This window comes from Neodiprion virginianus, chromosome 5, assembly GCF_021901495.1.
Source record: "Neodiprion virginianus isolate iyNeoVirg1 chromosome 5, iyNeoVirg1.1, whole genome shotgun sequence".
NCBI classification, from domain to species: Eukaryota; Metazoa; Arthropoda; class Insecta; order Hymenoptera; family Diprionidae; genus Neodiprion; species Neodiprion virginianus.
The window spans coordinates 15,668,097-15,694,682 of record NC_060881.1 but is presented as its reverse complement, the minus strand read 5'-3'; the positions used below and the strand labels follow the sequence as shown (position 1 = coordinate 15,694,682).

General features: G+C 35.3%; 2 protein-coding genes and 1 long non-coding RNA gene across 8 annotated transcripts in view; 1 reads left to right on the top strand and 2 right to left on the bottom strand.

The window, feature by feature from the left end:
- Positions 1-6,968, bottom strand: part of LOC124306086 (tRNA-uridine aminocarboxypropyltransferase 2) — a 63,031-nt gene extending 56,063 nt beyond the window's left edge. The window contains exons 1-2 of one of the 2 annotated variants that reach the window (XM_046766246.1): positions 6,785-6,968; positions 6,435-6,596 (exon numbers count right to left, since the gene is read on the bottom strand). In XM_046766246.1, the coding sequence (XP_046622202.1) occupies positions 6,435-6,596; positions 6,785-6,870 (248 nt within the window). In that variant the 5' untranslated portion in view covers positions 6,871-6,968. Of the gene's footprint in view, positions 1-6,434; positions 6,597-6,775 lie in introns of both variants that reach the window. The other variant, XM_046766247.1, reaches the window with a different exon arrangement.
- A 7,003-nt stretch (positions 6,969-13,971) lies between these two features.
- LOC124306076 (protein arginine N-methyltransferase 7) lies at positions 13,972-25,354 on the top strand. 5 transcript variants are annotated; one of them, XM_046766218.1, is made up of 13 exons: positions 15,061-15,197; positions 15,373-15,438; positions 16,364-16,449; positions 17,648-17,828; positions 17,910-18,059; positions 18,873-19,094; positions 19,228-19,466; positions 19,538-19,667; positions 20,203-20,429; positions 21,648-21,858; positions 23,478-23,825; positions 23,909-24,069; positions 24,453-25,354. In XM_046766218.1, the coding sequence occupies exons 1-13, from the start codon at positions 15,156-15,158 to the stop codon at positions 24,706-24,708; spliced, it is 2,319 nt and encodes a 772-aa protein (XP_046622174.1). In that variant the 5' UTR covers positions 15,061-15,155; the 3' UTR covers positions 24,709-25,354. The 5 variants fall into 5 exon arrangements, with proteins under 5 accessions (XP_046622175.1, XP_046622177.1, XP_046622174.1 ...); XM_046766217.1 differs by having other exon boundaries at positions 23,894-24,069; XM_046766219.1 differs by lacking the exons at positions 15,061-15,197; positions 16,364-16,449 and adding an exon at positions 13,972-14,118 and having other exon boundaries at positions 23,894-24,069.
- LOC124306091 (uncharacterized) lies at positions 14,779-18,877 on the bottom strand. The gene is made up of 4 exons (XR_006908524.1): positions 18,448-18,877; positions 17,983-18,133; positions 15,535-17,810; positions 14,779-15,426 (listed from the first exon to the last, which is right to left on the bottom strand). It is a non-coding gene; the product is annotated as an uncharacterized LOC124306091 (long non-coding RNA).
- Positions 25,355-26,586: the final 1,232 nt, after the last annotated feature.

The window sequence follows — 26,586 nt, the reverse complement described above, 5'->3', positions numbered from 1 at the left end:
ACTACCTGCTTTTCGTTGACCAATTTTTTTCTCGTTGCATACCCCACGCTAATATGATTGGGGGTGTGTAGGCTCGGACTTGGTCGCTATAAAGAGTCATAAAACCCAAAAACTGTATGTACACAAACCATCCGGTCAAGAGTGGGCAAGACAAGATTCTTCTCACGCCAAACACTGCTCGCTACCTGTTTTTCGCTTATCGATTTTTCCCATCACATGTCCCCATGCTGTTTAGGGTTGGGGTGTGCAGACCTGTATACCATAAAAATTTTTGATTCTTTGATGGCGGGGGCGGTACAAAGCTTGGACCCCCCACCACCACACCCAAATTCTTGCGATCTATCGGCCTATATATAAGCTCAACGCATCCGATGCAGACTCATCAGTGTTACACGATACGTACAAGTCAAAAGTTATACAAAGTTCTGCTTATATCAACGTCAAAGTCATGGCCGTCGAAGCGTATATGGGACTTGCAGAGCAGATGGACGGGACGTACAATTTGCTTAGAGAGCAACCACCCGGAGAAGTGAATGACGCTGTCATCAATCATTGGACTGATATTGTAATTGCGAATATCCAAGTTCTACGTAATATTTCTATGCAACGAGGAACGACTGTTGGTGCGAAACTACGGATTCAACATACGATCACACTCCTACAATCTTGGATGACGAAGATCAAGCATTTGCAGGAATGCGTAGTGGTGACGGGTGGAAATATCGGTACTCCTGCGGGTATACAGTGGGACGACGTGGATAGTGCATTTGCCAGCCGAATCCGAACAGGGGTTGTCACAAATCTACGTCATAAAAATTTGGACGTCTTTCTGGACGATGTGCAGCGCGTCGTCACCGAGAAGTTGGAGCTGGTACTGCGCGAGGAGGGAAATGTAAAGGTCAACCTCATATTATCGTGCAAATTCGAAAATGCCAAGCACGAAGAGATCTCCACCGAAGTTGAAAGCTTCAACACCTCCAACGTGGCGATTCTTCTCCCATCGAGCGATATAGAGGGCTGGTTTACACGTTCACAGAATGATCTGCTATCAAAGGTGGAAGATTTCGAGCAACGCGATTCCGGCTGGAGTATGATTGAGATCCTCAACATCGCTGTAAATATCAACCGCTACCAGCCTCTCGCCGCGGGGGCTTCAACATTCATCGAGTTGCCCCAGGACATTCGACATGAGAAGGCTGTGATCAACGTGAGGAACGAGGATGAAAGATGTCTTCTCTGGTCCGGCACAGCAGCCCTCCACCCGGTCAACACCCACACCGATAGGACTCACAACTATCGTCGCTATATTTTCGAGTTGGACTGTACAGGTATCAAATTCCCTGCTACTCTACATGATGTAAGTGCGAACAATTGTCTGATCATGAACACAAAACGTTTTTATGTGACAATTGTTTGTCTCACTTTACCGTGAAACATGCACAATCATCGACAAGATTGTATTATGCTAAATAAGGTACGCATAGAATTTCCCGAGTGTAAAGATTTAGCATTTTCCAATTTTCAAAACATAGGCACCGTCCCGTTTGTCGTTTACGACGATCTCGAATGTATATTAGAGTCTGCAAGGGTTGATCAATTCCAAAATCACGTTTCAAACCGTAAAACATGTGAATTTCAAAAGCATATCCCGCACAGTGTAGCATACTATGTACATTGCGCGTACGATGAGACTTTATCGGAGTTCCACAGTAAACGCGGTGCCGATTGCATAGATTGGTTTATGCAACAGCTTAAAGATTCATCGATCCAAGTAGACTCACGCATCAAAAACGTAATTCCGATGGAGTGTCTTACCCAAGTGCATCGCGATCGTCACATGCGCGCAAAGAATTGTTATATTTGCGAAAAGCCGTTTACCCCTGAGGAGAAAGAGTGTCACGATCACTGTCACTTCACAGGTAAATATCGTGGTCCTGCTCATAATCGGTGTAATTTGAATTTCAGAGAGACGCATACCATTCCAATAGTTTTCCGCGCTAGCTGCTTCAAAACATACGATTTAGTTCCGTTGCACTACTACACTGCACCGGGACTTGCTTTCGACGCGATGCTCAAGCATACTAATGTAAATTTGCAACTTTTAGATAACCCTGAAATGGTCTTATTTATTGAAAGAGCTATTCGAGGCGGCGTAGCACAATGTTCTAATCGACACGCTCGGGCCAATAATAAATTCATGGGAAAAGATTTTGATCCTAGTAACGTGAAATCGTATCTCACGTATTTTGACGTGAATAATCTGTACGATGCAGCTATGAGCGTGCATTTACCAATCGGTTCGTTTGAGTAGGAGTATCAGCACATCGATATAACAAACCATCCGGACGATCCGCCGATCGGTTACTTTCTGGAGGTAGATTTGGACTACCGTGTAGAACTCCAAGAGGATCACAAAGACTTACCTCTTTGTCCCGAACATTTTACTCCTCCAGGTAGTAAAAATGCCAAACTCTCGACCACCCTTCACCCCAAAACAAAGTATATATTGCACTATAGAAATTTGAAACAGTGTTTGAATTTAGGATTGAAAGTAACGAAAGTGCAATCTCCATGGCTGGAGCCTTACATCACGCTCAACACAGACATGCGTAAGCGGTCTAGGAATGATTTTGAGAAAAACTTTTACAAGCTCATGAATAACGCGGTGTTCGGCAAGACTATGGAGAATGTGCGAAATCATAAAGATGTTAAATTGGTCACAAAATGGGAGGGAAGAGGTGGTGCGAGAACGCTTATTCCCGAGCAAACTTTCACAGCTGCACCGTATTTGGCACTGATATGGTTATCATTGAAATGAATCGTGTCAAAGTTCACTTCGCCAAACCTATTAACGTCGGCGCATCAATTCTAGATCTGTCAAAAATCTTTCTCTACGATTCCACTATAATCACATTAAAACCAACTTTTCGAATAAATAAGCTAAATTGATGTATACCGACACAGACAGCATTATTTATCAATTTAATGTGTCTAATATCTACGATATCATCAAACGTGATGTAGATACAATGTAAAAAATACCTCTGACTATCCACCCGACAATGTGTATGGTATTCCCCTTAAAAACAAAAAACAACACCGAAAATTTTGACCTCTGACCTTGAATAACTTTTTTAGCACACATGGTATCGATGGGGACTTTTTTCTTTTTTTTTTTAATGGTAAACCCAAGGTCTCTACCAAAATTCAGCTTTGTCGGAATTATTGTGTTTCGATCACTATTTTTATGTCTAAATTGACCGGACTATAGCGGGCGAGAGAAAAAATTGGTTTTGGCTGCGCGCTGCTCTACGCGAACAATGCGTCAACTACAAGTAATACTCGCGAGGGATTATTCCGTCGTCGTAATATCTGTAATCCGGGACGTTTAAGGTAGTTCTGGAGTTTTTTCATCGACTTACGGATTGCATGAAATTTCAATATTGTGTAGAAACAACCTTAATGAAGCGATTCCTAAATTTTTAAATCAATCCACTACGTAGTTTGTGAGATAATTGCAATTAAAAATCGGTTATTTTGTACGCGATGCCTATACCTAAGACGTGAACGGATAGACTTTGCTCAGATTTTTTATTATAGGCGCTAAACGCCACTTACCGTTTTCGAATAAAAATGCACGTGTATGCAGTACTATTGTGCGATTCTTTAAAAAAAAAATGGTAATTTTCCACTACTCAGTTTCGGAGATATTGACACTCGAAAAGTATTAATTTTATTCGTCACGGAATTCACGCCACGAAAACACAATCAGCTGTGATGAAATGGCAACAGTGTTCGCTGTGGCGATCTGGTGGGCCCGCGGTAAATTCCGGAAATTTGAAATGTGTTTTTTTCTGAGTTTCAATAATTGCGGAAACGAGTTGAAATAAATGTTTTCTCTCAACAAATGAAATTTACTTCATTCATTCATACGTGTATTATATACACGACATTTGACAACCATGTTTGGTCGACATTTGTGTGTTTTTATAAAATAAAATGCATCAATAAATCAAATATGTATTGAGTGTCTAACAAATGATGAAAAATATTTAAAACAACAAAAATATATTTTTTAAAAATAAATAAACAAGTTATATTAAAATCAAAGCTTATTTTTTAGGTGCACAACAACCTTGTCGATAATTTTTGTGGCTTGTGTAACCTTTGGTTTGTTTGAGATCGTTTTCTCGGATGATAATTTTTTTATTCCCACTTCGCCGGTTTTTAAATATATCTCTTTTAGAATTTCATAGTGGATTCCGGCTCCTGCTATTTTTTTAATCATCTCGTTGGAAATCACGCCTTTCAAATCTTTTAAAGTTGGTAGTAAAGTCTTTACCATTCATAATTGTTTATAAGGCTTACCAACTCCAACAAAATCTTCTTCAAAAACCGACCCTTGAATCTCACTCGTAATGACATTTTCACACTCTTTTGTTAACAATATTTCGTAAAACACTGATACACGGTGGAAGCTACAAATATATAAGAGAATTGCGCTGTTGCCACGATTACAGCGCCGCGCTCTATGCGTGTAGGGGACCTATCCATGCATGAGGTGTGATTGTGTAGGACACACAGAGTGTACTAGCTCTGTCAAAAGTTCTTAACCGACGGCATCATATAAGACTTGGGTTTTACTGTACGCTGCGGTCGAAACTTTTGGCTGATACGTGTACCTTCAGAACTACCGTAAATATTTTGGGTCGATGGGTCACTCAATATCAACTGTTTTTAAAGATAACCGACTGAACAAAAACAGGAAGGGGTTTCTTTTGTTAATAACAATTTCTCTCTTTCTCTCTCTCTCTTGTTCTCTCTCAAGTTTTTAACTAAATTTGAACTGGAATTTACTGTAACTGGCCTGTTGTGGCCCCACGTTGGGCGCCAATTTGTAAAGCTAAATTCTGTTACCCTCAGATGAGGACTAACCGTTGACACTTTGGCGCGATTCTCCACTTATTCTGAACATTAAACTATAACAAAATCAATTACGTTGGGCGCCAGACGCGATAGCGTCGATTTTCAAACAATACTATAAATCAAGAAAAATAACACGAAACCGTACGAAAAATAATTAGAGAACCCGTTGTACGGCTGGCTAGGCTCAAGTACTCACAAGAACTGGTAGAGTGGCGGTATCCAAGGCAGCTAACAATAATTACAGAATTAAGGAAAATAACGAAACAAAGAATGTACATACATACATACATACATACATACATACATACATACATACATACGTACATACATACATACATACACACACACACACACACACAGACGTCCATTTGAAAATGATTGGAGGTGATTCTCCGGACCTCAAAACGTGGAGATCTAGTGAGAACTAAACTTTTTATTTTCGAGGTGATTACAATAACTTCCTATTTTCTCTGAAATCAGAGAAACAGGAAGTTAAAAAGAACGTACGATAAAAGTGCTCATACCATTCATGAATTTACATAAACTCAAATCTTTGCAATACTGAAAACAAAAATATTATTTCAGAATAATTTTTGCATCATACAAAACGTTTTCTTTTAAATTTCAGATTGGCAGGCATCGGAATAAACCTCTTTTAAGGGGAGTGGGTAAAGCTAGGACGATCTAATATCATACCTAACCTAGTTTTAGGGTTTTTTTTTTTTCAAGAAAATGAAAACACTCAGAGCAATTATAGTTTGAGGGCTTCATTATTTGTATTTTTAAGAACATTTTAGAATCTTTTCATTAAAATTGATAACAAAATGGTGGCACGGCATGAATAAGTATCGAACGACCATGTGTTCAATCCAGTGGTACAGATTTATTGATCAATTTTTATCCAATCGAATTGAAATTTTAACACAATCTTATCTATCCATTCTAGCTTGTGGCTAGATTATTGAATTTCAATCCCAAATGTTTTTTACAAAAATTTTTTAAAGAATTTTTTCGGCGAAAATGTACATTTTTTGTGCCTAATCATTTATATTTTGAATGAAAATTTGTATTCATCATTTGGGCCACGAGTTTCCACTTGAAACGTGTTATTAACTCAAAGCATTCCTTCTATCTGTTACGAATTGGACAAAATTCTAAAATGTTCTTGAAATTATAAATAATAAAGCTCTCAAACTCAAATTGCTTGAAGTGTTTTCATTTTCTTTAGAAAAAAGTTCTTAAAAATAAGCATAATTTTAGATCTAACATGTACATCCCCCTTAATACGTTTCGTTCTCATTTCATTTACTTGAGATTATTTCTGACGAATGAAAATTAGGTGGCTCAATTTGTAACGTGGCTGCCTCGGAACGCAAATTGCGGCATCAAGAATAGGCAGCGAATCACTATAAAATTTGCTGTGGCCAACGGCAGTTACCAGCTTCTACCATTCTAGAAATTAGGTTCTCAAACTATGATGCTGCAAGAATCAGCCTAAGCGTATTTACCTGAATGTTAAACATTTTCCTGGTTCTAAAGCGTACGTCAACATAGGTGCGGTTCTGAGGCAACGTTTAACTTCCGCAGGATGCTGAAGTATTATCACTCTTGAGTTTGGAGATAGCCGTGTGTTTGGTAATCCCAGACACCAGCAAACTGGGATAGGTCTCCTGGATTAAAGATATATTTCATAATTTGGTGTCTTTTTGTATCAGTCAATTATTTCAAATGAATAGATAAACTAAAAACAAGCTAGGGTTCTTATGAAATGCATATGGTCTGTACAAATCCAGTTCAAGTAGATTAGATTAGAATAGGTTAGATCCGGCAGGTTTGATGTCAACTTTACATTATCTACCTGCATTGTATACACTTGTCACGCATTCTCGGAGGATCGGCATCGATCTTTGGGAGTTCTTCCCATACCATGTCGTCATTTGCCATGAAAAATTGGAGTACGTATTACAAAATATTTACACAGTCACACTTTGGTAGAATTGACATGGAGCAATTCAGCACGGCACTTAATTAAGGCATATACTACCGCAGGTAGCTGCCTTGGAACATATACAGGCCGTGTTCGTAAATTGACTGCCAGTAATAAAAATTCCCAAGGACAGAGACAGAGCTGTCCATGAACTCGGCAGCGCAAAAGAGATAAAAGATTGCTGACAGTACTGTCAGTCAATTTTCAAACACGACCACAGTACCCATGCCCCTACAAGTTGCTTATGCCATGTCGTCAACCTCGCGAAACTGTGGCCGTAGTAATGAGAGAGCGAGATATATTTCCCCGGTTTACCCTGGATACTCCATCTTTTTTATTCGGCATTTTATTGGCTGAGAAGAAACGTATCAGCCATCCAGGTTGTAGAGCGACAAGGACAGGCTGCACATGGTATTGTTCTATCTTACTTTTACGCCACACTTTCTGAAGAGAGGAATGCTCGTCTTACTATGTTCCTCTCTTTCGCACTCGGGGACACTTTTTCCGCCGCCAGGCTTCCTGCATGGTATATGCTCTAAGAGCTGAAAAGGTCATGGTTTGGGAACAAAAATCACCTGATTTTTGAAGTTATACCAGAGATGAGTAGGGAGATCTCCAACGCTCGGCTTTTCGTGATACCAGCTAAGTTGGAGCGTCGACGTGACACCTAGGCGGCCACGCACCGAAGGTGGCCCATTTCCGACCTGACACCAGGCGGCCATGCACCGAAGGTGGCCCACAATCGTGTATATATAGATACACTCGGTTGCTCGAGCAAGTGGTTGCCAATCGCATCCTTGTCCCCGCTCGCACAGATGTTTCCAGGAATGCAAGAATTGGGATTTTTTTTGTTTCAGTTATGAATGTCAGCGAATAAAAGTATCTCCAGATTTGATAAATCTTGGATTCAATTAGCGGACGCTGAACCAAATTAATTAACTACTCCCAGTCCGAATACTTTTTTTTTTTTAATATATATTATTTTTTTATTGATATGAAAATAGGTGACGCCTGGTGTTCTCGAATATTTGTACACGCAGTCTATGGAAAAATATACGAAGCCAGCTCGATAACATTTATGCAAAATGTGCAATGGGCAAGTCGTTGGGGGAAATTTTTTTTTTCTCGAACTGAATCTTCCAGAGAACCATCAGCGAATTCCAAGTAAGCTCCATAAACATACCGAGCAAACGTGCGATCACGGACGTAGCTGTGGTGTGGCTGAGTGGATACCACATGAGGATGAATTTTCAATCACAGGTTTTTGCGCGAAGTTTTCCTGTATTTAAGTTAATTACTGCTGCCTCTGCTATAATACTGCATTCAAGTCTTAAACAAAACACTAAAAAACAAGTTAACCACTTAATGTAAAACAAAATGTTAGATTGAGTTTAAAATTTAAGCCGGAGTTACATAAACTAAGATAATTACAAGCGCAACATTGTAAATATTGTACATTTATTGTTCATCTAAATAAATATGGTTTCCTCCTCAAAAAAAACAAACAACATGAGGATGGAGTGATGCGGGACACGGGTTCGATCGCAGTTCACTCTTTATTTATTTATTTTTTTTAAATTCAATCCCGGCTTTTGATTTTGTATTTTCGGAGAAAAAAAACAAATGAAAGAAAGAAAATTTCCAGAGCCGGTCGATTTTTTCCTTCTTTCCTTTTGCTTTTTTTTTACTGAACCCACCCTTTTTGTAGTGGGGGTAACCCAGAAGAGAACAAATAATTGAAACAATAAAATTCCGAGAGTGAATCGATTTGTTCCCCGTTTTTGGCGCCTCTTTTCTTAATAAGGAAAAGTTTTGACAGTAATGAAAAATAGAGATTACTAAAAACAAATGTATTGTTTTTTTTTAATAACACCGGCCCACTAAAAAAAAAAAAAATGGTCTGTACTTTTGACCGGACCTACCTATCTTTATGTATTTTGACGCACTGAATCCGAATCTGAAGTTAGTTTTGCCCGTACATCCTCAAAATTTTGAGTAAATTGCAAAAAACCATAAAAATAGCCAAAAATTAGCAGTTTTGGTAAGAAAAAAATTTGTGGAACTATAGACCAAGTATGATTTTTATGCATTTTGGTCCGCTAAACCCAAATCTGAAGTTTATTCAACCATAAGCCTTTTAAAATTTAATTGAGCCGGTGTTATTAAAAAACAATACATTTGTTTTTAGTAATCTCTATTTTCCATTACTGTCAAAACTTTTCCTTATTAAAAAAAAACGCCCATTTTATATCAGTCTTGACGAGCATTTCTTAAGAAGTTTGAGAGATGCGAGATCGGAACGACAAAATTATTTCAGTAGCAACAATGTATGGACCCCTCTCCTTTTCTGATATCGGCAGCCAGTTAAGAGGCTTCACAGTGTTCAGTTTAGTGCCAGCAGCTCTCGAGGTAGCAAGATGGTAAGTGAATTACATAATCATTTTACATGTATGGAAAAACCGGCAGGTTTGACGATCGTCTATTTACTTTATAGATTAAGAAGAGAAAAAAAGGGAAGAACCTGTAGTCGTATTTTATACTTTATTTAATTTTCCTTGAATTGTCAAACGTTTTTATTTTTGATTGTATAGGAAGAAGGTGTGTGGGGAATTCCATTCTAGTGCCCAAGAATGTAATACACATTTTCGATCGTTTTAACTTTTTTTTTTTTTTTGGGAAAACATGTTCCTCAATTTACAAATTTCCTTAATGTTTTGGTATTCAAATCGATTCTTAACAATTTTGCGCACAGGTGGGATTTCTTTAATTATTTTTTTCCTAAACCTGAGGATATTTCCTATCTGAGATCACTGTCAATAGGCGAGATTCCGGAAATCATTAAATTACCTTTTTTTCTAATTAAAAAGAAAATCACATAAGGCTGGATAATATTAAGTTAAACGGATTTTTTACGTTAATGGCTTCGAATATAAAAAACCATCTCTAATTTTTTCAGATTTTCATTTCGAGCTCTTAGTGGCCTTATGTGATGTTCTTTTTAATTAGAAAAAAAGGTAATTTTATGATTTCCGGAATCTCGCCTATTGACAGTGGTCTCAGATAGGAAATATCCTCAGGATTAAGGAAAAAATAATTAAAGAAATCCCACCTGTGCGCAAAATTGTTAAGAATCGATTTGAATACCAAAAAATTAAGGAAATTTGGAAATTGAGGAAAATGTTTTCCCAAAAAAAAAAAAAAAGAAAAAATGATCGAAAATGTGTACTATATTCTTGGGCACTAGAATGGAATTCCCCACACATTTTCTTCCTATACAATCAAAAATAAAAACGTCTGACAATTCAAGGAAAATTAAATAAAGTATAAAATACGACTACAGGTCCTTCCCTTTTTTTCTCTTCTTAATCTATAAAGTAAATAGACGATCGTCAAACCTGCCGGTTTTTCCATACATGTAAAATAATTATGTAATTCACTTACCATCTTGCTACCTCGAGAGCTGCTGGCACTAAACTGAACACTGTGAAGCCTCTTAACTGGCTGCCGATATCAGAAAAGGAGAGGGGTCCATACATTGTTGCTACTGAAATAATTTTGTCGTTCCGATCTCGCATCTCTCAAACTTCTTAAGAAATGCTCGTCAAGACTGATATAAAATGGGCGTTTTTTTTTAATAAGGAAAAGTTTTGACAGTAATGGAAAATAGAGATTACTAAAAACAAATGTATTGTTTTTTAATAACACCGGCCCAATTAAATTTTAAAAGGCTTATGGTTGAATAAACTTCAGATTTGGGTTTAGCGGACCAAAATGCATAAAAATCATACTTGGTCTATAGTTCCATAAATTTTTTTCTTACCAAAAATGCTAATTTTTGGCGATTTTTATGGTTTTTTGCAATTTACTCAAAATTTTGAGGTTGTACGGGCAGAACTGACTTCAGATTCGGATTCAGCGCGTCAAAATACATAAAGATAGGTAGGTCCGGTCAAAAGTACAGGCCACTTTTTTTTTTTTGTGGGCCGGTGTTATTAAAAAACAATACATTTGCGTTTAGTAATCTCTATTTTCCATTACTGTCAAAACTTTTCCATATGAAAAAAGAGGCGCCAAAAACGGGGAACAAATCGATTCGCTCTCGGAATTTTATTGTTTCAATTATTTGTTCTCTTCCGGGTTACCCCCACTACAAAAAAGATGGGTTCAGTAAAAAAAAAAGCAAAAGGAAAGAAGGAAAAAATCGACCGGCTCTCGAAATTTTCTTTCTTTGATTTGTTTTTTCTCTCCGAAAATACAAAAAAAAAGCCGGGATTGAATTTAAAAAAAAAAAAAAAAAAAAAGAGTGAACTGCGATCGAACCCGTGTCCCGCATCACTCCATCCTCATGTTGTTTGTTTTTTTTGAGGAGGAAACCATATTTATTTAGATGAACAATAAATGTACAATATTTACAATGTTGCGCTTGTAATTATCTTAGTTTATGTAACTCCGGCTTAAATTTTAAACTCAATCTAACATTTTGTTTTACATTAAGTGGTTAACTTGTTTTTTAGTGTTATGTTTAAGACTTGAATGCAGTATTATAGCAGAGGCAGCAGTAATTAACTTAAATACGGGAAAACTTCGCGCAAAAACCTGTGATTGAAAATTCATCCTCATGTGGTATCCACTCAGCCACACCACAGCTACGTCCGTGATCGCGCGTTTGCTCGGTATGTTTATGGAGCTTACTTGGAATTCGCTGATGGTTCTCTGGAAGATTCAGTTCGAGAAAAAAAAAATTTCCTCCAACCACTTGCCCATTGCACATTTTGCATAAATGTTATCGAGCTGGCTTCGTATATTTTTCCATAGACTACGTGTACAAATATTCGAGAACACCAGGCGTCACATATTTTCATATCAATAAAAAAATAATATTTATTAAAAAAAAAAAAAAGTATTCGGGCTGGGAATGTTTAATTATTTTGGTTCAGCGTCCGCTAATTGAATCCAAAATTTATCAAATCTGTAGATACTTTTATTCGCTGACATTCGTAATTGAAACAAAAAAATCCCAATTCTTGCATTCCTGGAAACATCTGTGCGAGCGGGGACAAGGATGCGATTGGCAACCACTTGCTCGAGCAACCGAGTGTATCTATATATACACGATTGTGGGCCACCTTCGGTGCATGACCGCCTAGGTGTCAGGTCGGAAATGGGCCACCTTCGGTGCGTGGCCGCCTAGGTGTCACGTCGACGCTCCAACCTAGCTGGTATCACGAAAAGCCGAGCGTTGGAGATCTCCCTACTCATCTCTGGTTATACTTCTTTAGGCGCGTTATGAAAAACTGATGAGAGTAAAATTTCAAGATGCGCGCGCATCACTGTAACACAAAATTAACAGGATGAAGTTGCCCACTCAACCGAATTCATTAAGTCTCGAAAAATTTGTGAATATTAGTGAAAAAATTGTGCTAAAATACTTTTTCAAGTGCTCCAATAAAATTGAGGTTAGTTATCCGTATGTATTATTTATTGATATAAATTAAAATATCATTATTTAATATAATTTATACTAAATATTATTAAATTATCAATGTTGAATATTTATTATTGGTTTTTTTAATATTTACAAAATAAAGAAATAAATTTAATAGAACATTTAATAAAAAGTTCGTGACAAAAATTTAATAGATTATTTAAATATAATAAAGGACATCCGTTATTTGCTTTATTGTTTTTTAATGATGCCAAAGAAGTATAATTTCTCACGCGCGTACATAAGTACACGCACCCATTTTTTTTTTATAATGCCTTTGTTTTTATGACAAGTGTCTTTGAAATTTGCGTGTTTAACACTTATGAATTTACATATACTTATATTCATCGCAGTGAATACCTATATAAAGGATTGACGACGATGAGTCGTACAATATTTCCTACAAAAACAAAGTTCATAAGAAGATATTTCAGGCACTCGGTATTCCTAATTGTTATATTTTTATTACTAAGGGCTTCGTCCCTGAGGTTGTTTTCGTAAACGAATCCACTCACATGTACAAAACCCCCGGTGCCATGCATCCCCAGTAGCATTTGGCAACTTATTTTGCTATAGTTATTATTTTCCCCATAGTAGAAGAAATTCATAGCTTTGCTACAAGTAGAATTTCTATGGCTTCAGACAAATTAAAAACTCGTTATGATATTCGAGCCAGGGACATAAAATTTAATCCCGGAGATTTTGTCTGGCTCTTTCAACCTCGAAGATAGAAACGACGATGTCCGAAACCACAAAGAAACTGGGAAGGCCCTTACTTAGTGGTTAACTGGATCAAGGATTTACAGGATCCAAAAAAACCTATTTCTTCTCTGATATAACTCTCCTCGAGTTCTGTTTCATTACTTCTGCTGAAATGTTTGCCAGTATGATATATTTAAAACGATACTCAGGCCGTGTTCGAAAATTGACTGACAGTACTATCAGCAATCTTTTATCTCTTTTGCGCTGCAGAGTTCATGGACAGCTCTGTCTCTGTCCTAGGGAATTTTTAGTACTGGCAGTCAATTTACGAACACGGCTTCAGTCTCACCTCTGCGTGTCGATCTTGAATGCCGTATACACGATACGCCAGCGCGCGAAAAAGACAATTCCCGTCGGGAATCATCTTGATAATTCTCGTTTGCATGTTTATTTTTTGCGTGTCAGAAACAGATACCTATAAAAATATTTGTCAAAGACTGTCATAAACAGCCGATGACAGCTGTCAAAGGAAGTTTTGTTTGCTAGATGCTTTTTGTTTTGTTTTCGGCATCTCACCCTACCGCCAACTTCATATGTATACTATTGTTATTATAATCTTTTTTATACTAATGTTATTATAATCTTTTTTACCAGTTCATTTGTTCAGAACTTTTTTATTAGGTAGAGAGACATATTTAAATGATGTGTTTTCATCAAGAGTCAAACATAGTGGTCGCCGTCTTTGTAGTAGGGACCCTTTACTTTGTTGACGACGGCAGAGTAGACTGGTGGGCAACGTAAGAACTTCCCTGATCAGAAGCGTATGTAACAGGTTTATTTCGTTAGATCAGATTACTGAAATCACGTACGACTCTTAGAGCAAATACTGTAATTGTAGTGAAAATTGATGTAAACTGAAAGCATCCTATATCTCCAGTTTTCACGATTTTGGTCTAGGACTTTGGTTGAAAACACTGGTGGAGGATTTTGCATAGACGTTTTTATTCAATTGTGACTGGTAAATTAGAGTAAAAATTTGGTTTCAGATAATAGTGAAATAAAATCTAATTTGTTAATGAAAATTTATTTCCATAAAATTTGTCAATACCAAATGTTTCTATTTCACAATTAAATTTTGCCGGGTTGATTCAGATCACAGGAGGCGTTTGTTTCTCCATCCGATGTTAGGTTGAATACACTGAGGTTAAATATTACTCCGAAACAAATGATGAATTTTGAGATTTAACTTGCAAATATCTACTTATATACAGACACAATCGCTAATTAGATTTTGATAATCTGAGGTTATAAATGTCACGTGTATCCAATCTGTACATGTTATAAGCACAAAAAACTTCATGTCCGAATTTGAAACCTTTAAGCTCTGTAATTTAAATTTTTTGTATACGAACTTAACCTATGACCAGCTGTTTTGTTTGAATTTTGTTTGATTATTTATCCAGCTATTCGTGGTAACACTTCAACGAAAAATTTGGTAAGTTGCTTGTTTGAGTCACCTTTGTAATTTTATTACTCTTATTTATTAGAAAGTTGGCATTTTTCCCAATTATGGATACCTGTATCTTGAATTGCCATACGTGCATGAATTAATAAGCGACCAAAGCCAATCACAGATTCTAATCTTATTGAGACATACCAGGCCCAAAGGTTCGAGATGCTCAGAAATTTTTTTATCTGAGCCACTTATATGTTATTTGTAAACTACTATTCATTATCACAGACAAATTACCAAGTTGAAACTTGTAACACGAATGTAACAATGTATTTCCAGAAAAACTCGTTATGTTGAAACTCGCTGAAGGTAGAGATACCATTTGTCGCTAGTAGTGAGCTTGTACGAGCCATGTCAAACATTTCAATTGTTACTAGTTCTAGGAATCTTCAATTATTTATTTAATCACAAATATTTTCTACAATAATTGTCAATGAAACTTTTGACCGCTCAATTGTTTTAAAATCAAATTCTGCAGCCATCATATCTGACCAAACAATCTTGTGCATTGTTAGCCAGGCCTGCACTTTTATGCAATAGATATGATCGTACACGAATCAATTGATAGTCACGGTACATCTAAGGTAGTGAAAATAATACATCTACCATTGTCTAAAACTTAGTAACCTGTATTTAAAATAAAACATACTTATATTTTAGGAACTCATTTCAGTTCAATGTGGAAACTGGGGTTTTTCATAGTAAATTAAAAACTTTCGAGAAATTTTTTCTGAAATACCTAATTATACAGTTTTTCAGAAATATTTTCAATGGATTGGTTCTTTTCCGGCAGTCAGCAAGTTCGCCCTCCATCTAGAATATGAGGTTAGATTTTTTAATGTCAAGTAATGATTTACAATAATCATCCATTCAATATTTTATGATTGCCTAAAATGCAGTAAATAATGAAGCAATACATACTCATACCCTGCCAGATTGACTTTCTCAAGTATTAGTAGAAAACTTAGTTTCTAATCAAACTTAATTCATCGGAACTTCTGGGATATGACTGTTCTTAATGTTTCGTTCCGTTATCGTTACTAAGTTTCAAACCTTTTCCTTTTCTCTTTCAATTCATTATTTCATTACTACGCGTGTACAATAACACAGTTCCTTTGCAACAATGTTTCATTAATAAATTTGTTTCAATTCTAAGCAGACCCACTCTCCCCCATTAGGGCCGAAACGTCAATTCACATATTATTTTCTTTTCTCGACCATTGACACTTAAAAAACTTTGTATGTCACGGTAAATGTTGCTAGCATTTCCGATGAGCTATAAGATATTTATTTGTTGATCGTTCTATAGTGTTTTTTTCTTCAATGTTTATAAATTTTATATGTATTTTAATTACGTGTATAATTTCAAACACATGTTCGTAAGTCTTGTGTTTCTTGAATATCGGTTGCAATAGAGAATATCAAAAATCTATAGGCCATGTTGAAAACTTTTTTGTGTAATTTTTCCTTCTCGCTCTGTTCATATCTCTAGTTCCATTTCTGCGGTATTCGTGACGCTACTTAGATGTATGGATGTGTGCTATGTCTTTTCCTGTAGATATTAACCTGTTAAGTCATATAACCATATTTTCTGCACTGCTATACCACTTGCAGTCCTAGTAGTTGTGTCTTTTGATGTCTTTATGAATAATGTCCCAGTTTTTGGCAATCATTTATAGGGGTATGCCATGTTATTACTCATTACTTATAGAGTCTGCATAACTTGATACTTCTACCTAGTTGATTTTAGATAGTACTAGAGCAAGGAGAGGCATTCGTCATTGCATTAAGCAGCATAGAAAAGATGCTGAAAACCGGAAAAATAAATGAAATAATGTAAGATGTCATTTTGCTCTGCCTAATTATATATTTCAAACAATGTTTCAATACATAATCAAATTATGGATTTCAAAAAGTGATAAAAAGTAACGATGCTCGATGCATGCTCGAATAGAATAGTAAGAATTTTTATAGGCGTGAATATCTATGATAACAATGTCGTATAAGACCGAATTTTGATCATCAGATTTGTTGTAATAATCGAACACGTTAATTTATTTATAAATTATGATTTAAGGTGGTATGAATGTTCATTTTGACCATATGAACTAGGTTGATTTTTTTGTCCATTTACTTTTAAACTTTTTTTGATCAATCGTGATCGATTGAAATTTCAGGTATAAGCTCTAATTCTAAATGAAACGTTCAAATTGTTTTAAAAACATAACAATGAGATAGCAATTATGGATAGGTGAACACACAGGTTATAAAAATTCAATAACATGATTAGTGTACATGAAGTATCACTACAAAATAATGTTTGTCTGTTGGGGCTTATGGTTGTGAACAAGATCACGACTATTGTATGATTTGAATGAAAACTAGGACTCTGCACGCCCATACATTGCGATCTCATTGGTATGTTGCCAGAAAAATTTTAATATTTCATTTGTGATCAATAATTTATAGAATGTAACTTGAATAAATATAACATTCCTCAGCCTCTAATGCCGAAAGTGAAGGCGGTCCAAGTTTGTAAAGTTAATGTAATGATGCATTTTTGGGAAAAGTTGCTATTTTTCTACTCTACATTTCTCTGAAATTTAGAAAACCATAATAAAACAAACCCTTCTCATAGTTTAAAAACTGAATACCTTCAGCTTCAGTCGAAGGTTGCTAAGCAGTGAATTTCATTTTAATGTTTCGTTACTTCAATGTTACCAAAATCAATGTCACGAGTTGAATAGTTGCGGAAATATAAGAAGTTGACGGAGCATGTAACTTGTTTTTTCACTATTTTTCTTTTATATTCAGCACATCCTATTCAAGAATTTGAAATTTAGTTTCTTCATGGAAATCAATGTAAAATAGCGAAATCAAATTGATCCCAGCGATTTTTTCTCTGTTTGAGACATTCTCGAGCTAAAAGCGAGGGCTTATAACGTTTGTCTTAGAAAATGGAGTTTTCAAAATAACGGCTATTTCATGGACGTTGAAAATTGAATACAATTTATATTTCATTTTTCTTTCACAGACGTTTTGTAGTAAGGCAGCTATCTCGAGGGACCGTGCGTAATAAAAACATGAGCGTCTTCACACAGAGCTTCAATCCAATGACAGGAACAATATGCTGGGAAGAGAAAGATCCGGATTATGATTATCACCAAGAAGTGGCGCGCTCAGCATTCGCAGATATGCTGCACGACAAAGAAAGGGTAATTAGTAGAACTAGCTGCATCAAAGTTGGCAAAAAATAAAGCATCACTGTTTATTTATTACTTTACTAATTTTTACAGAATGAAAAATATTTTGCTGCTTTAAAAGCAGCGATTGACAAAAAACATGCATTAGGAAAAAAAGCTAACGTACTTGATATTGGGACTGGAACAGGCCTGCTCTCAATGATGGCTGCCAAATGTGGGGCTGATACAATAACTGCGTGTGAGGTAAATACCTGCTTTTCACAGATCGGTAATGCAAACGGAAACGAGTTTAGGCCACATTTTTTATCTGATTTTACCTGTAATTTATAAGTTATTAAATAGTTGTGAAAAACTCTATAAACAATCATTCAACAAACATGGTGTCCAGTGTTTTGTAACTTTAGTTTGCTAGTGCCACTGTAAATGCTCAATCAATATGTATTACTTCCAATATTTCAGCTCTAAGTGCATGCAGTGCTAAATATTAACGAAAGTTATATTGACCTTACAAGTATATTGAGTCTCATAAAAACTCATTACTGTAAATTCTAATTTGAATATGAAACAAGTGATCTTCAATGGGTTCCCTAGTGTTGTTATTAAAAAATTAACTATAAAAAGTCTTTGTTACCATTGCCAGCTTGAAAGTCAATGACTGATGACTTGATAGTTGTTGACCATCGATGAACCCCATTTACATCAGATTTGTTTGAATAGAAGACTTAAATTAGACAAAATTGGATAATGCAATCACTATCTCATGATTCTGGAAGTCGAAAAAGTCTGTTGACATCAAATCTGATTTAAAATAAAAACACTAATAATTCACCATTTCGTATCGTTAAATTGAATTTTTAACAACTTCATTCTGGCAAAACAAAATTAGTCTTTGCTACATTAAAAGATTTACTATAAATATATATGCTTAAATATCAGCTGAAATTGCTGAAAAATATAATGCCATTTCTGCTGCGTCGACAAAATCTCCATAAAAATTTAACATCTTATTTGGTGAAAGTATAAGTGTCAATTAATTGGTACAGACAAAATTTTCAGGCATTTAAACCAATGGCAGAATGTGCAATTAAAATAATCGAAGATAACGGATATGCGGATAAGATTAAATTGATTTTCAAACGATCAACAGAGATCACTGTTGGAATAGGCGGAGATATGCCAAATCGTGCCAACATTTTAGTTACTGAGGTTTTTGATACTGAATTAATCGGGGAAGGCGCATTATCCACATTTCGACATGCTCACAAGGTTTTGCTGGATGTAAGTATTATTGAGATTAAAAGTTGAACAATCAGAGAACACATTTTCAAGTAGATCAGTTAACATTCAGAAAATGCTGCTGACATCTCTTATCATCAAGCTCTGTAGTATTAAAATATATTATTGAATTCAGAACGACAGTATAGTTATTCCACATAGCGGCACAGTCTGGGCTCAAGTTGTTGACAGCCCACTGGTATGTGCTTGGAACAGGATAGAACCAGTTTTGAATTCTACTGGTGATAAAATCCTTGTTGATACGCCAACTGTCACTAGATCATGCAGCGGTGCTGCTGCAGTCCATGATTTACAGCTTAGTCAGTTGCCACGTGACTCATTCAAACTTTTGACCAAACCTTTGGCAGTCTGCAGGTACTTGATAAATTAGAAGTTGAGAAAGTGATTATTCATTTTCATGCGTCGTGTTTCCGTCTCATTTTTAGATTCGATTGGTCTGATGTAGCAACCCTTCAACTGTCAGAAAGCTTCAGTCATAAAACTAAATCCATTGCAGCAGGCACTGCGCATGCAGTATTTATGTGGTGGGATTTGAAGATGGATACCGAGGGGCAGGTATTATTATATATGGTGTAATATTGACAAAAAACATTAGTTTGGTGTCCCCTGCTAATTCGTTGCAACTATCTATGTTGTAGAGCATAGAAAACTGAAGGATACGTATTTTTTTATTGGAGCAAAAACGATTTTATGGGTGAAAACGACCCCCAAAGATGGGCATGGGTGATTTCTTGATGCGCTTGATGTGTTTGAACGAAACCAATGTTGGAATGTTTCTATTGATGAATAAAATATTTCAGTGTTAGCTTCACCCGAATACATTCAGCGCTTCTATCTGAAACTGAGCAACTACCCTATTGGGTGCCCATTTTTGGGGGTTGCTTTTTCCCTTTGAACCGTTTTCTACTGATAAAAAAAAATACGTATCTTGTAGTTTTCAAGGCTCTACTACATTGGTGACTTGCAATAAAATTGGCAGAGAACACGAAACTGATGTTCCTTGTGAGAGTGTTTGTGGGTAAAAAAATTGTCGTGGGTTGTGGGGAACAAATTTACATTCTGTGCAGTAACATAGCAATCATCGATTTAGATACTTTTAAGCTGTGCACCAGTTTGGGAACATCCAGATGTGAAGCTAGAGTTGAATCATGGAAAGAGCACAGTTGAATTGAATGAAAAAATTCCATGGAGAGATCATTGGATGCAAGCAGTTTATTACCTATCACCGGCGTATGAAATTTGCTCTGGACAAGAATTAACGTTGGTCACTTCTCATGACGAATATTCTTTCTGGTATCACCTGAATGACGGATCAAGGTTAATAATCATATTACTTAAATATGTGAGGTATTCCACGTGATCTTGTGGTAAAACCTTGCCTCTATCAGAATCTGTTCGATCTTAGTGAAATGTTAGCGCTAGTTGGTCGGAGTTTGTACTTGTATAGTACCTGATATGATTTACTTTAAAATCAAGAGTCTGAGTTACAATTTTTGCAATAATCAAACATGGTTGATCACACTAAAGTTCACTATGGAGTAACTTTTTCACCAGAGATATGAAACGAATCACACAGGCATCAGAATGGTCTGAAAAATTAGAAATACCAGTTTTTTTTCGATATTTTGAAAGGCTATTTTTTTCTACCCAATATTTTACAGTATATTCTCCTGTTAGTGTTCGTAAATTTGATTGTGAGCTGGGATTTTGGTTAAAAACTCTGATGTGTTTGCCTTGCAGTTTTCGGAAAAATACATTGTACGTCATATGATTGTCAGCTTCCTATTAAGTACTACTGAAACTGAAACTCATATTCTGTCATAAAATTATTGATTATAATTTTTTTGTATATTGACTTCAGAGTTTTGGAATATTCATTACAAATTCTACGAAGATACGGTGTCATCCAACCAAGGATCTAACATTTTTTGTGAAGATTGGAAAACAATAATATTTTCCTATAATTTCTACACAAAATCCTGCCGATGATAAAATTCACACACTGTCCTACACTAATCAGAGAATATACATGAAATTTCGAGCCAAACAATGTCTTACGTTTTGGAAAATCGAAAACCTAATATTTCAAATATCATTCTAGCAAATCACACATGCAATGTCAAACAAAATTAGTGGTGATTCATTCACGGAAATACATTTTCTGGCTTTATTGTTGTGTAGAACATTTTTTTTTTTTTTTTATATATTTGTGTACGGCGTTGCATATAAAATTGCGCAATCTGCAGCATTCCACATCAACGATGCACAAATAATAGTCAAAATGAGTGACACTTTCCTCGGTCGGTTAAAGTTGACTAATGCAGTCTTTTGAGGCAGAATTTGTGCGTAAGAAAAAGTGTAAAAATTTCAATAAATTATCAAACACAATGTACTTAATATGCTGCATCCAAGAATTCTTGTATCAAGCTACGAACGATTTATATCTCAAGAATAGAAAGATAACATTAATCTTTGAATGCAAATCTGTTCATAAAATTAGAAAGTAGGGCTAATCTGTTATTTATTTGACTACAGTATGGATGAAGTCAACTATCAGCGACCAATATGTGACTGTTTCGTTCACTTGGCCTACTCGAGAACACGAATAGGGCAATTGAATGATAAGAAGCGCAATAAAAAGTACATACAAGCATTAGAAAAAAGGATCACGTCAGATTCTGTATGCTTGTGTTTGTCAGACAATTGCTTGCTAGGTTTAGCTGCAGCTAAACTTGGATCAAAGAAGGTGAGTGAAAACGAACATGAAGATGCTTGGAAAATATCTCTGATAAATCATTAGACTGAATCCATCTCAAACCATGCCGGCCAGCAGAATTATATTCCATAATTATACATAACTGATGTACGTGCTTCCTCGCCCAAAATAAGTGTAAACGTATTTTTTATTATTAACCAAATAAATTTTTCAAGATTTTTTAAGATTTTGAAGTAATATATTTTTTTTTTTTTTTTATATTCCATGTATAATTTCCGAAAAATAACCGCCATTTCGCAATTTTGGAGCTTTTCTAAAAATTCTTATTTTGGAATACATAGTGGAATAATAATTTGACACTTCGTTGAATCAAAGATCAAAACCCAACAAATTTGCAAAATTGCAAAAAATATAGCTAGCTGAAAAAAAAGTCTTTTTTCAGAAAAAGCCCAGTTTTGATTTTTCGGAAAACTTAGTATGTTTGGTAGGGAGTATACACTATCTACCCTATAAATGGCAATGTGGACTTATTAATAATCGAGATATTGATTTTATTCTTATTTATCTAATTATTTTCATTTGGCAGCTATATTTACATGGTCAGATACGCTCCTGAGTAGTATAAGGAATAAGAAGGCCTCCTCCATTGAATATGATTCAATTCTGCATTTCCCTGCAGATGCGAATTCCTGCGAAAACAATATAATATCAGTTTTTGAATTTCGTAGAAGCATTTTTGAATCGATTCACTACTTGTTATCGCATGTGAAATTTATTTTTCATTCCGAATATTTTTTAACAAACACGAGAAGTCTAGATTTGTTTGCTACAATTATTTTATTTTATCATTCTTTCCGATTCTACAAAATGGAACATTAGTTTTTATTCTTTTCTTTGTGTTTTGATTATCAAATTGGTAATTTTTTTTTTTTTAATTTTTATATTTTTTGCAATTCTACAAATTTCTTGGATTTTGATATTTGATTCAACAAAGTGTCAGATTTTACATATTCCAAAACAAGAATTTTTAGAAAAGCTCAAAACTTACGAAATAGCGGTTATTTTTCGGAAATTGTACGATAAATATGAGTCTTTATTTACCTTAAATTCTTCAAAAATCGTTATCAGGCGCAAAAAATTTATGTGGGTCATAATAAAATATACTTATGCTCTTATTTTGGGTGAGGAAATAATAGTTCAGTTACAAGCAATTGTGGAATATGACCTGCGCTGTCCTGTATGATTTGAGATGGAATCAGCCATGATCACACTTCAGTGAAACAAAATAAGATCGTTAACAGAAAAAAAAGAATAAATATATTTTTAAATCCAAATATTTGGTTCAATAAACAAACCTATGAGTCTTTATCAAAAAGAGAATTTTCACAACAGCAAAATATATATAATTTTCTAAAATAATTATAAATATTTATAAATAACAAATATTTGATGTCTCACTGTATCAATTCCTAAATGCAAATTAAATCATATCTCAGGTGTGGATGGTTGAAATTTTGTTTTTTCAAGTGGATTTCGTTTTATGACCAGTACTGTCATAATAAAAATTCTGGAGTAGATCTAAAATTCTGTGACGTGCCCTAAAAATTTACTTTTTGACTAACACACTAATTATACTAATCAATTCACAGGTTATCATTTTTGAGAGTAACGGTCTCTCCCACAGAGTGATGGAAATGTTTGTGAAGGCTAATGGTCTGTCTGAGAAAGTTCGCATTGTTAATTCGAAAGATGATTTGAATCCAGATGATGGAGTGAACTTAATTTTTGGCGAACCTAACTTTGTTACTTCCATTCTCGCATGGGATAACATATACTTTTGGCATCTGAGTTCGAGATATCCAAAGCACATTGCACGCATACCATCGGCAGTTACCGTCAGAGCTGTTGCAGTAGAATTCAAAGATTTACACAAGATTCGTGCACCAGTTAGAAAATGCGAAGGATTTGATATGTCTAGGTTTGATGAACTTGTTCAGGTACTGATGAAATAATTAATTCATTGACTGCATAGTTTGAGCTCTACCGTAATTTAAATTGGTAATAGGAGCAATTTTTACAGGTTTCTAGTGATATAAGCGATAATCAGATAGAAGCACATCCTCTTTGGGAATATCCGGGACAGGCTTTGACGGCTCCTTTCACCGTTGTAGAATTGCACCTTGACAGAAATATAGATCATCAGCCTGATATTCAAAATTCTGATACAGCTTTCATAGCATGGTAGGTTTTTTTAAATTCCAATATCTATTATATTTTTTATGGAATTTCCCTCAAAGTTTCCTGTGCCGCTTTACGGTTGTCTAGTAAATCCTCAAGTCTAAACCGCACGTTTCAGAAACAGAGTACTGAAATTTCTATTGTATGAAATAAGTAATATTCCCACAGATATGCTTACTTCTCCCATCATACTTTTCTACAATAAAACTGCAATTGCAAACATTGTCCAATCGATCATTTCAAAATATATGTCTGCACGATATTTGAATTGATATTTTCATTGAATGCTGTTTCAATGTGGCATTGTTTGCCATAAAAAAATATTGGCAGCTTATCTTATTAAAATGATTCGACACAATCATTATTGCTTGCCAATCTAATTGCAGTACTGGAAATTGCAATGGAGTTGCGTTATGGGTTGACTGGACTCTGGATGCGTCAACTGAGGTCAGTACAGGTCCAATAAAAGATATTGTTCCTGGTTCTAACATATCTTGGGATCCATACACGCGACAAGGTGTTTTTCTTCCGAGAAAGAATGTTGCGGTTACAAGAAATGACCTTTTGCAATGGTCTGTGCACTTTTCCCCAATCAGTGGTGCTGTACAGTTTACGTTTAAAATTACAATGGGAGATAATTAATATTAATGTACACCAAATATATTTAATTTTTTTTTTCTTCTCACCCAAAATTCAATTTACGTTTTGTTTCCCTTCATTTATATTTTTAATTTCCCCTTCCCTCATTGAAAGACGAGACAGTACTGTACTTAAATACATCTGATGCTTTCCACATGAAACCCGACAAAATTTTAAAATCGAATTTTTGATTTCTTATATTTTTTCCATCTCAATCTGTCTATTGAAAAGAGCATTCCTGATTTCTTCGAAATTTTTATCTCAATTTGTACTTGAGTTACAAATTATAAAAATTTCCTGGCTCAACTTTTTAGTTGGATATAATTTGACAACGAAAAGAGATATTGATTGAATTCTAAACCCGTTTTTCCGTCTTGAATTATAGATTCACAGAACAATTTCAAAAAATTATACCTCCTCAATTGTATTGTATTGTATGTTAGAAGGGGGTAACCAGGCGCTCAGTCCTGCTGGACCATATACCTCCTCAAGATCACAAACTAAATCACTTACAAATAAATAGTATATACCAATGTAACGAGTAATCGGCCCATAATGATACTTGGCTTAAAAGTTATGAATAAACCAATACTTTTCACGATATTTTTCTCAAGAAAATAAGAACGTGACAATCATGTTGAAAAACCAATTTGTTTTACATCAAAATTCAATCATGTTCATGATTTCAAGGGGGGGGGGAACTGCACTCCAAAATTGAGCCTACCTAATATTGGGCGTACAGAGCTGTCGATTTATTTTCTGGCCATGTTTCTCGATAGAAATAACCATCTGAAACGGGAAATTGATTCCATAAGCAGTTTTCAAAATTTTTATTTTTGAAAAAATTAGTATATCGAAAATCCAATACGATTGATTGTTCAGAACCGTCTTCTGAGCATGTAAAAAAATCGGCAATACTCAATCTTCACAATTGTGGGAGGAGATGAATTTTTGGAGGAATCATTTTATGAGATAAATGTACGTCGAGAACTGTGATAGCATACTCATTCATGGAAAATAATGAAACATGTTTATTACCTATATCATGCGCGCTTCCAGCTTTTATGAGATATATTTGACCGTCCTTGAACGTGAGTGCAGGCATACTATACCTTGTTAGTTGTTATGTATTTCTGAAGCGGCAGTTGCACGAGGAGAGGAGCCAGGTCCTCATTTGGGGCATGTTGACACACCAGTGAAAGAAATATATCTCAAAAGAATCCTATCTATACACAAGAGATTGTCCGATGTTTCGTTGTTGGAACGCTGCTCATCGTGTCGGACCCAAAATGCAAACAAAAGTTTCCACAGCGTGATCTGGCGGAAGTGTAGACTACATGTGGAAACAGCGGTAGCTGAAGCAATTTTAGAATTGAACAAGGGGTGTGTTGCCATGATGATGAAAAATGCACTATTTTGCTGCTCGCTTGGAAAAACAGCTTATTGCCTCGCACAGCAGCGGAATAGAAAGAGAATAAATCGGTTTCACAATCGACGCAACGACAGTTGAATTCTATAGGCGTACACGTCGTCTCATCAAATTGGCTCAGATAAGATGGCAAGAAAAATTCTGTCAAAATTAAGGTCCTATGTATGGGCCTTTTAATTCTTATCGACAATATTGTTGATGATATTTATTTTGTTATTAATTTACTTTTCTGAAGTTATATAATCTATTTTACGTTGATGTATAATTATAAATTACAATTATAACATTTTTTTCGACAAAAAATTCCTTAAAAATTCATCTTCTCCCACAATTGTGAAGATTAAGAATTGCAAATTTTTTTACATGTTCAGAAGACGGCTCTGAACTATCAATCGTATTGGATTTTCGATGTATTCATTTTTTGGAAAATAAAAAGTTTGAAAACTGCCTAA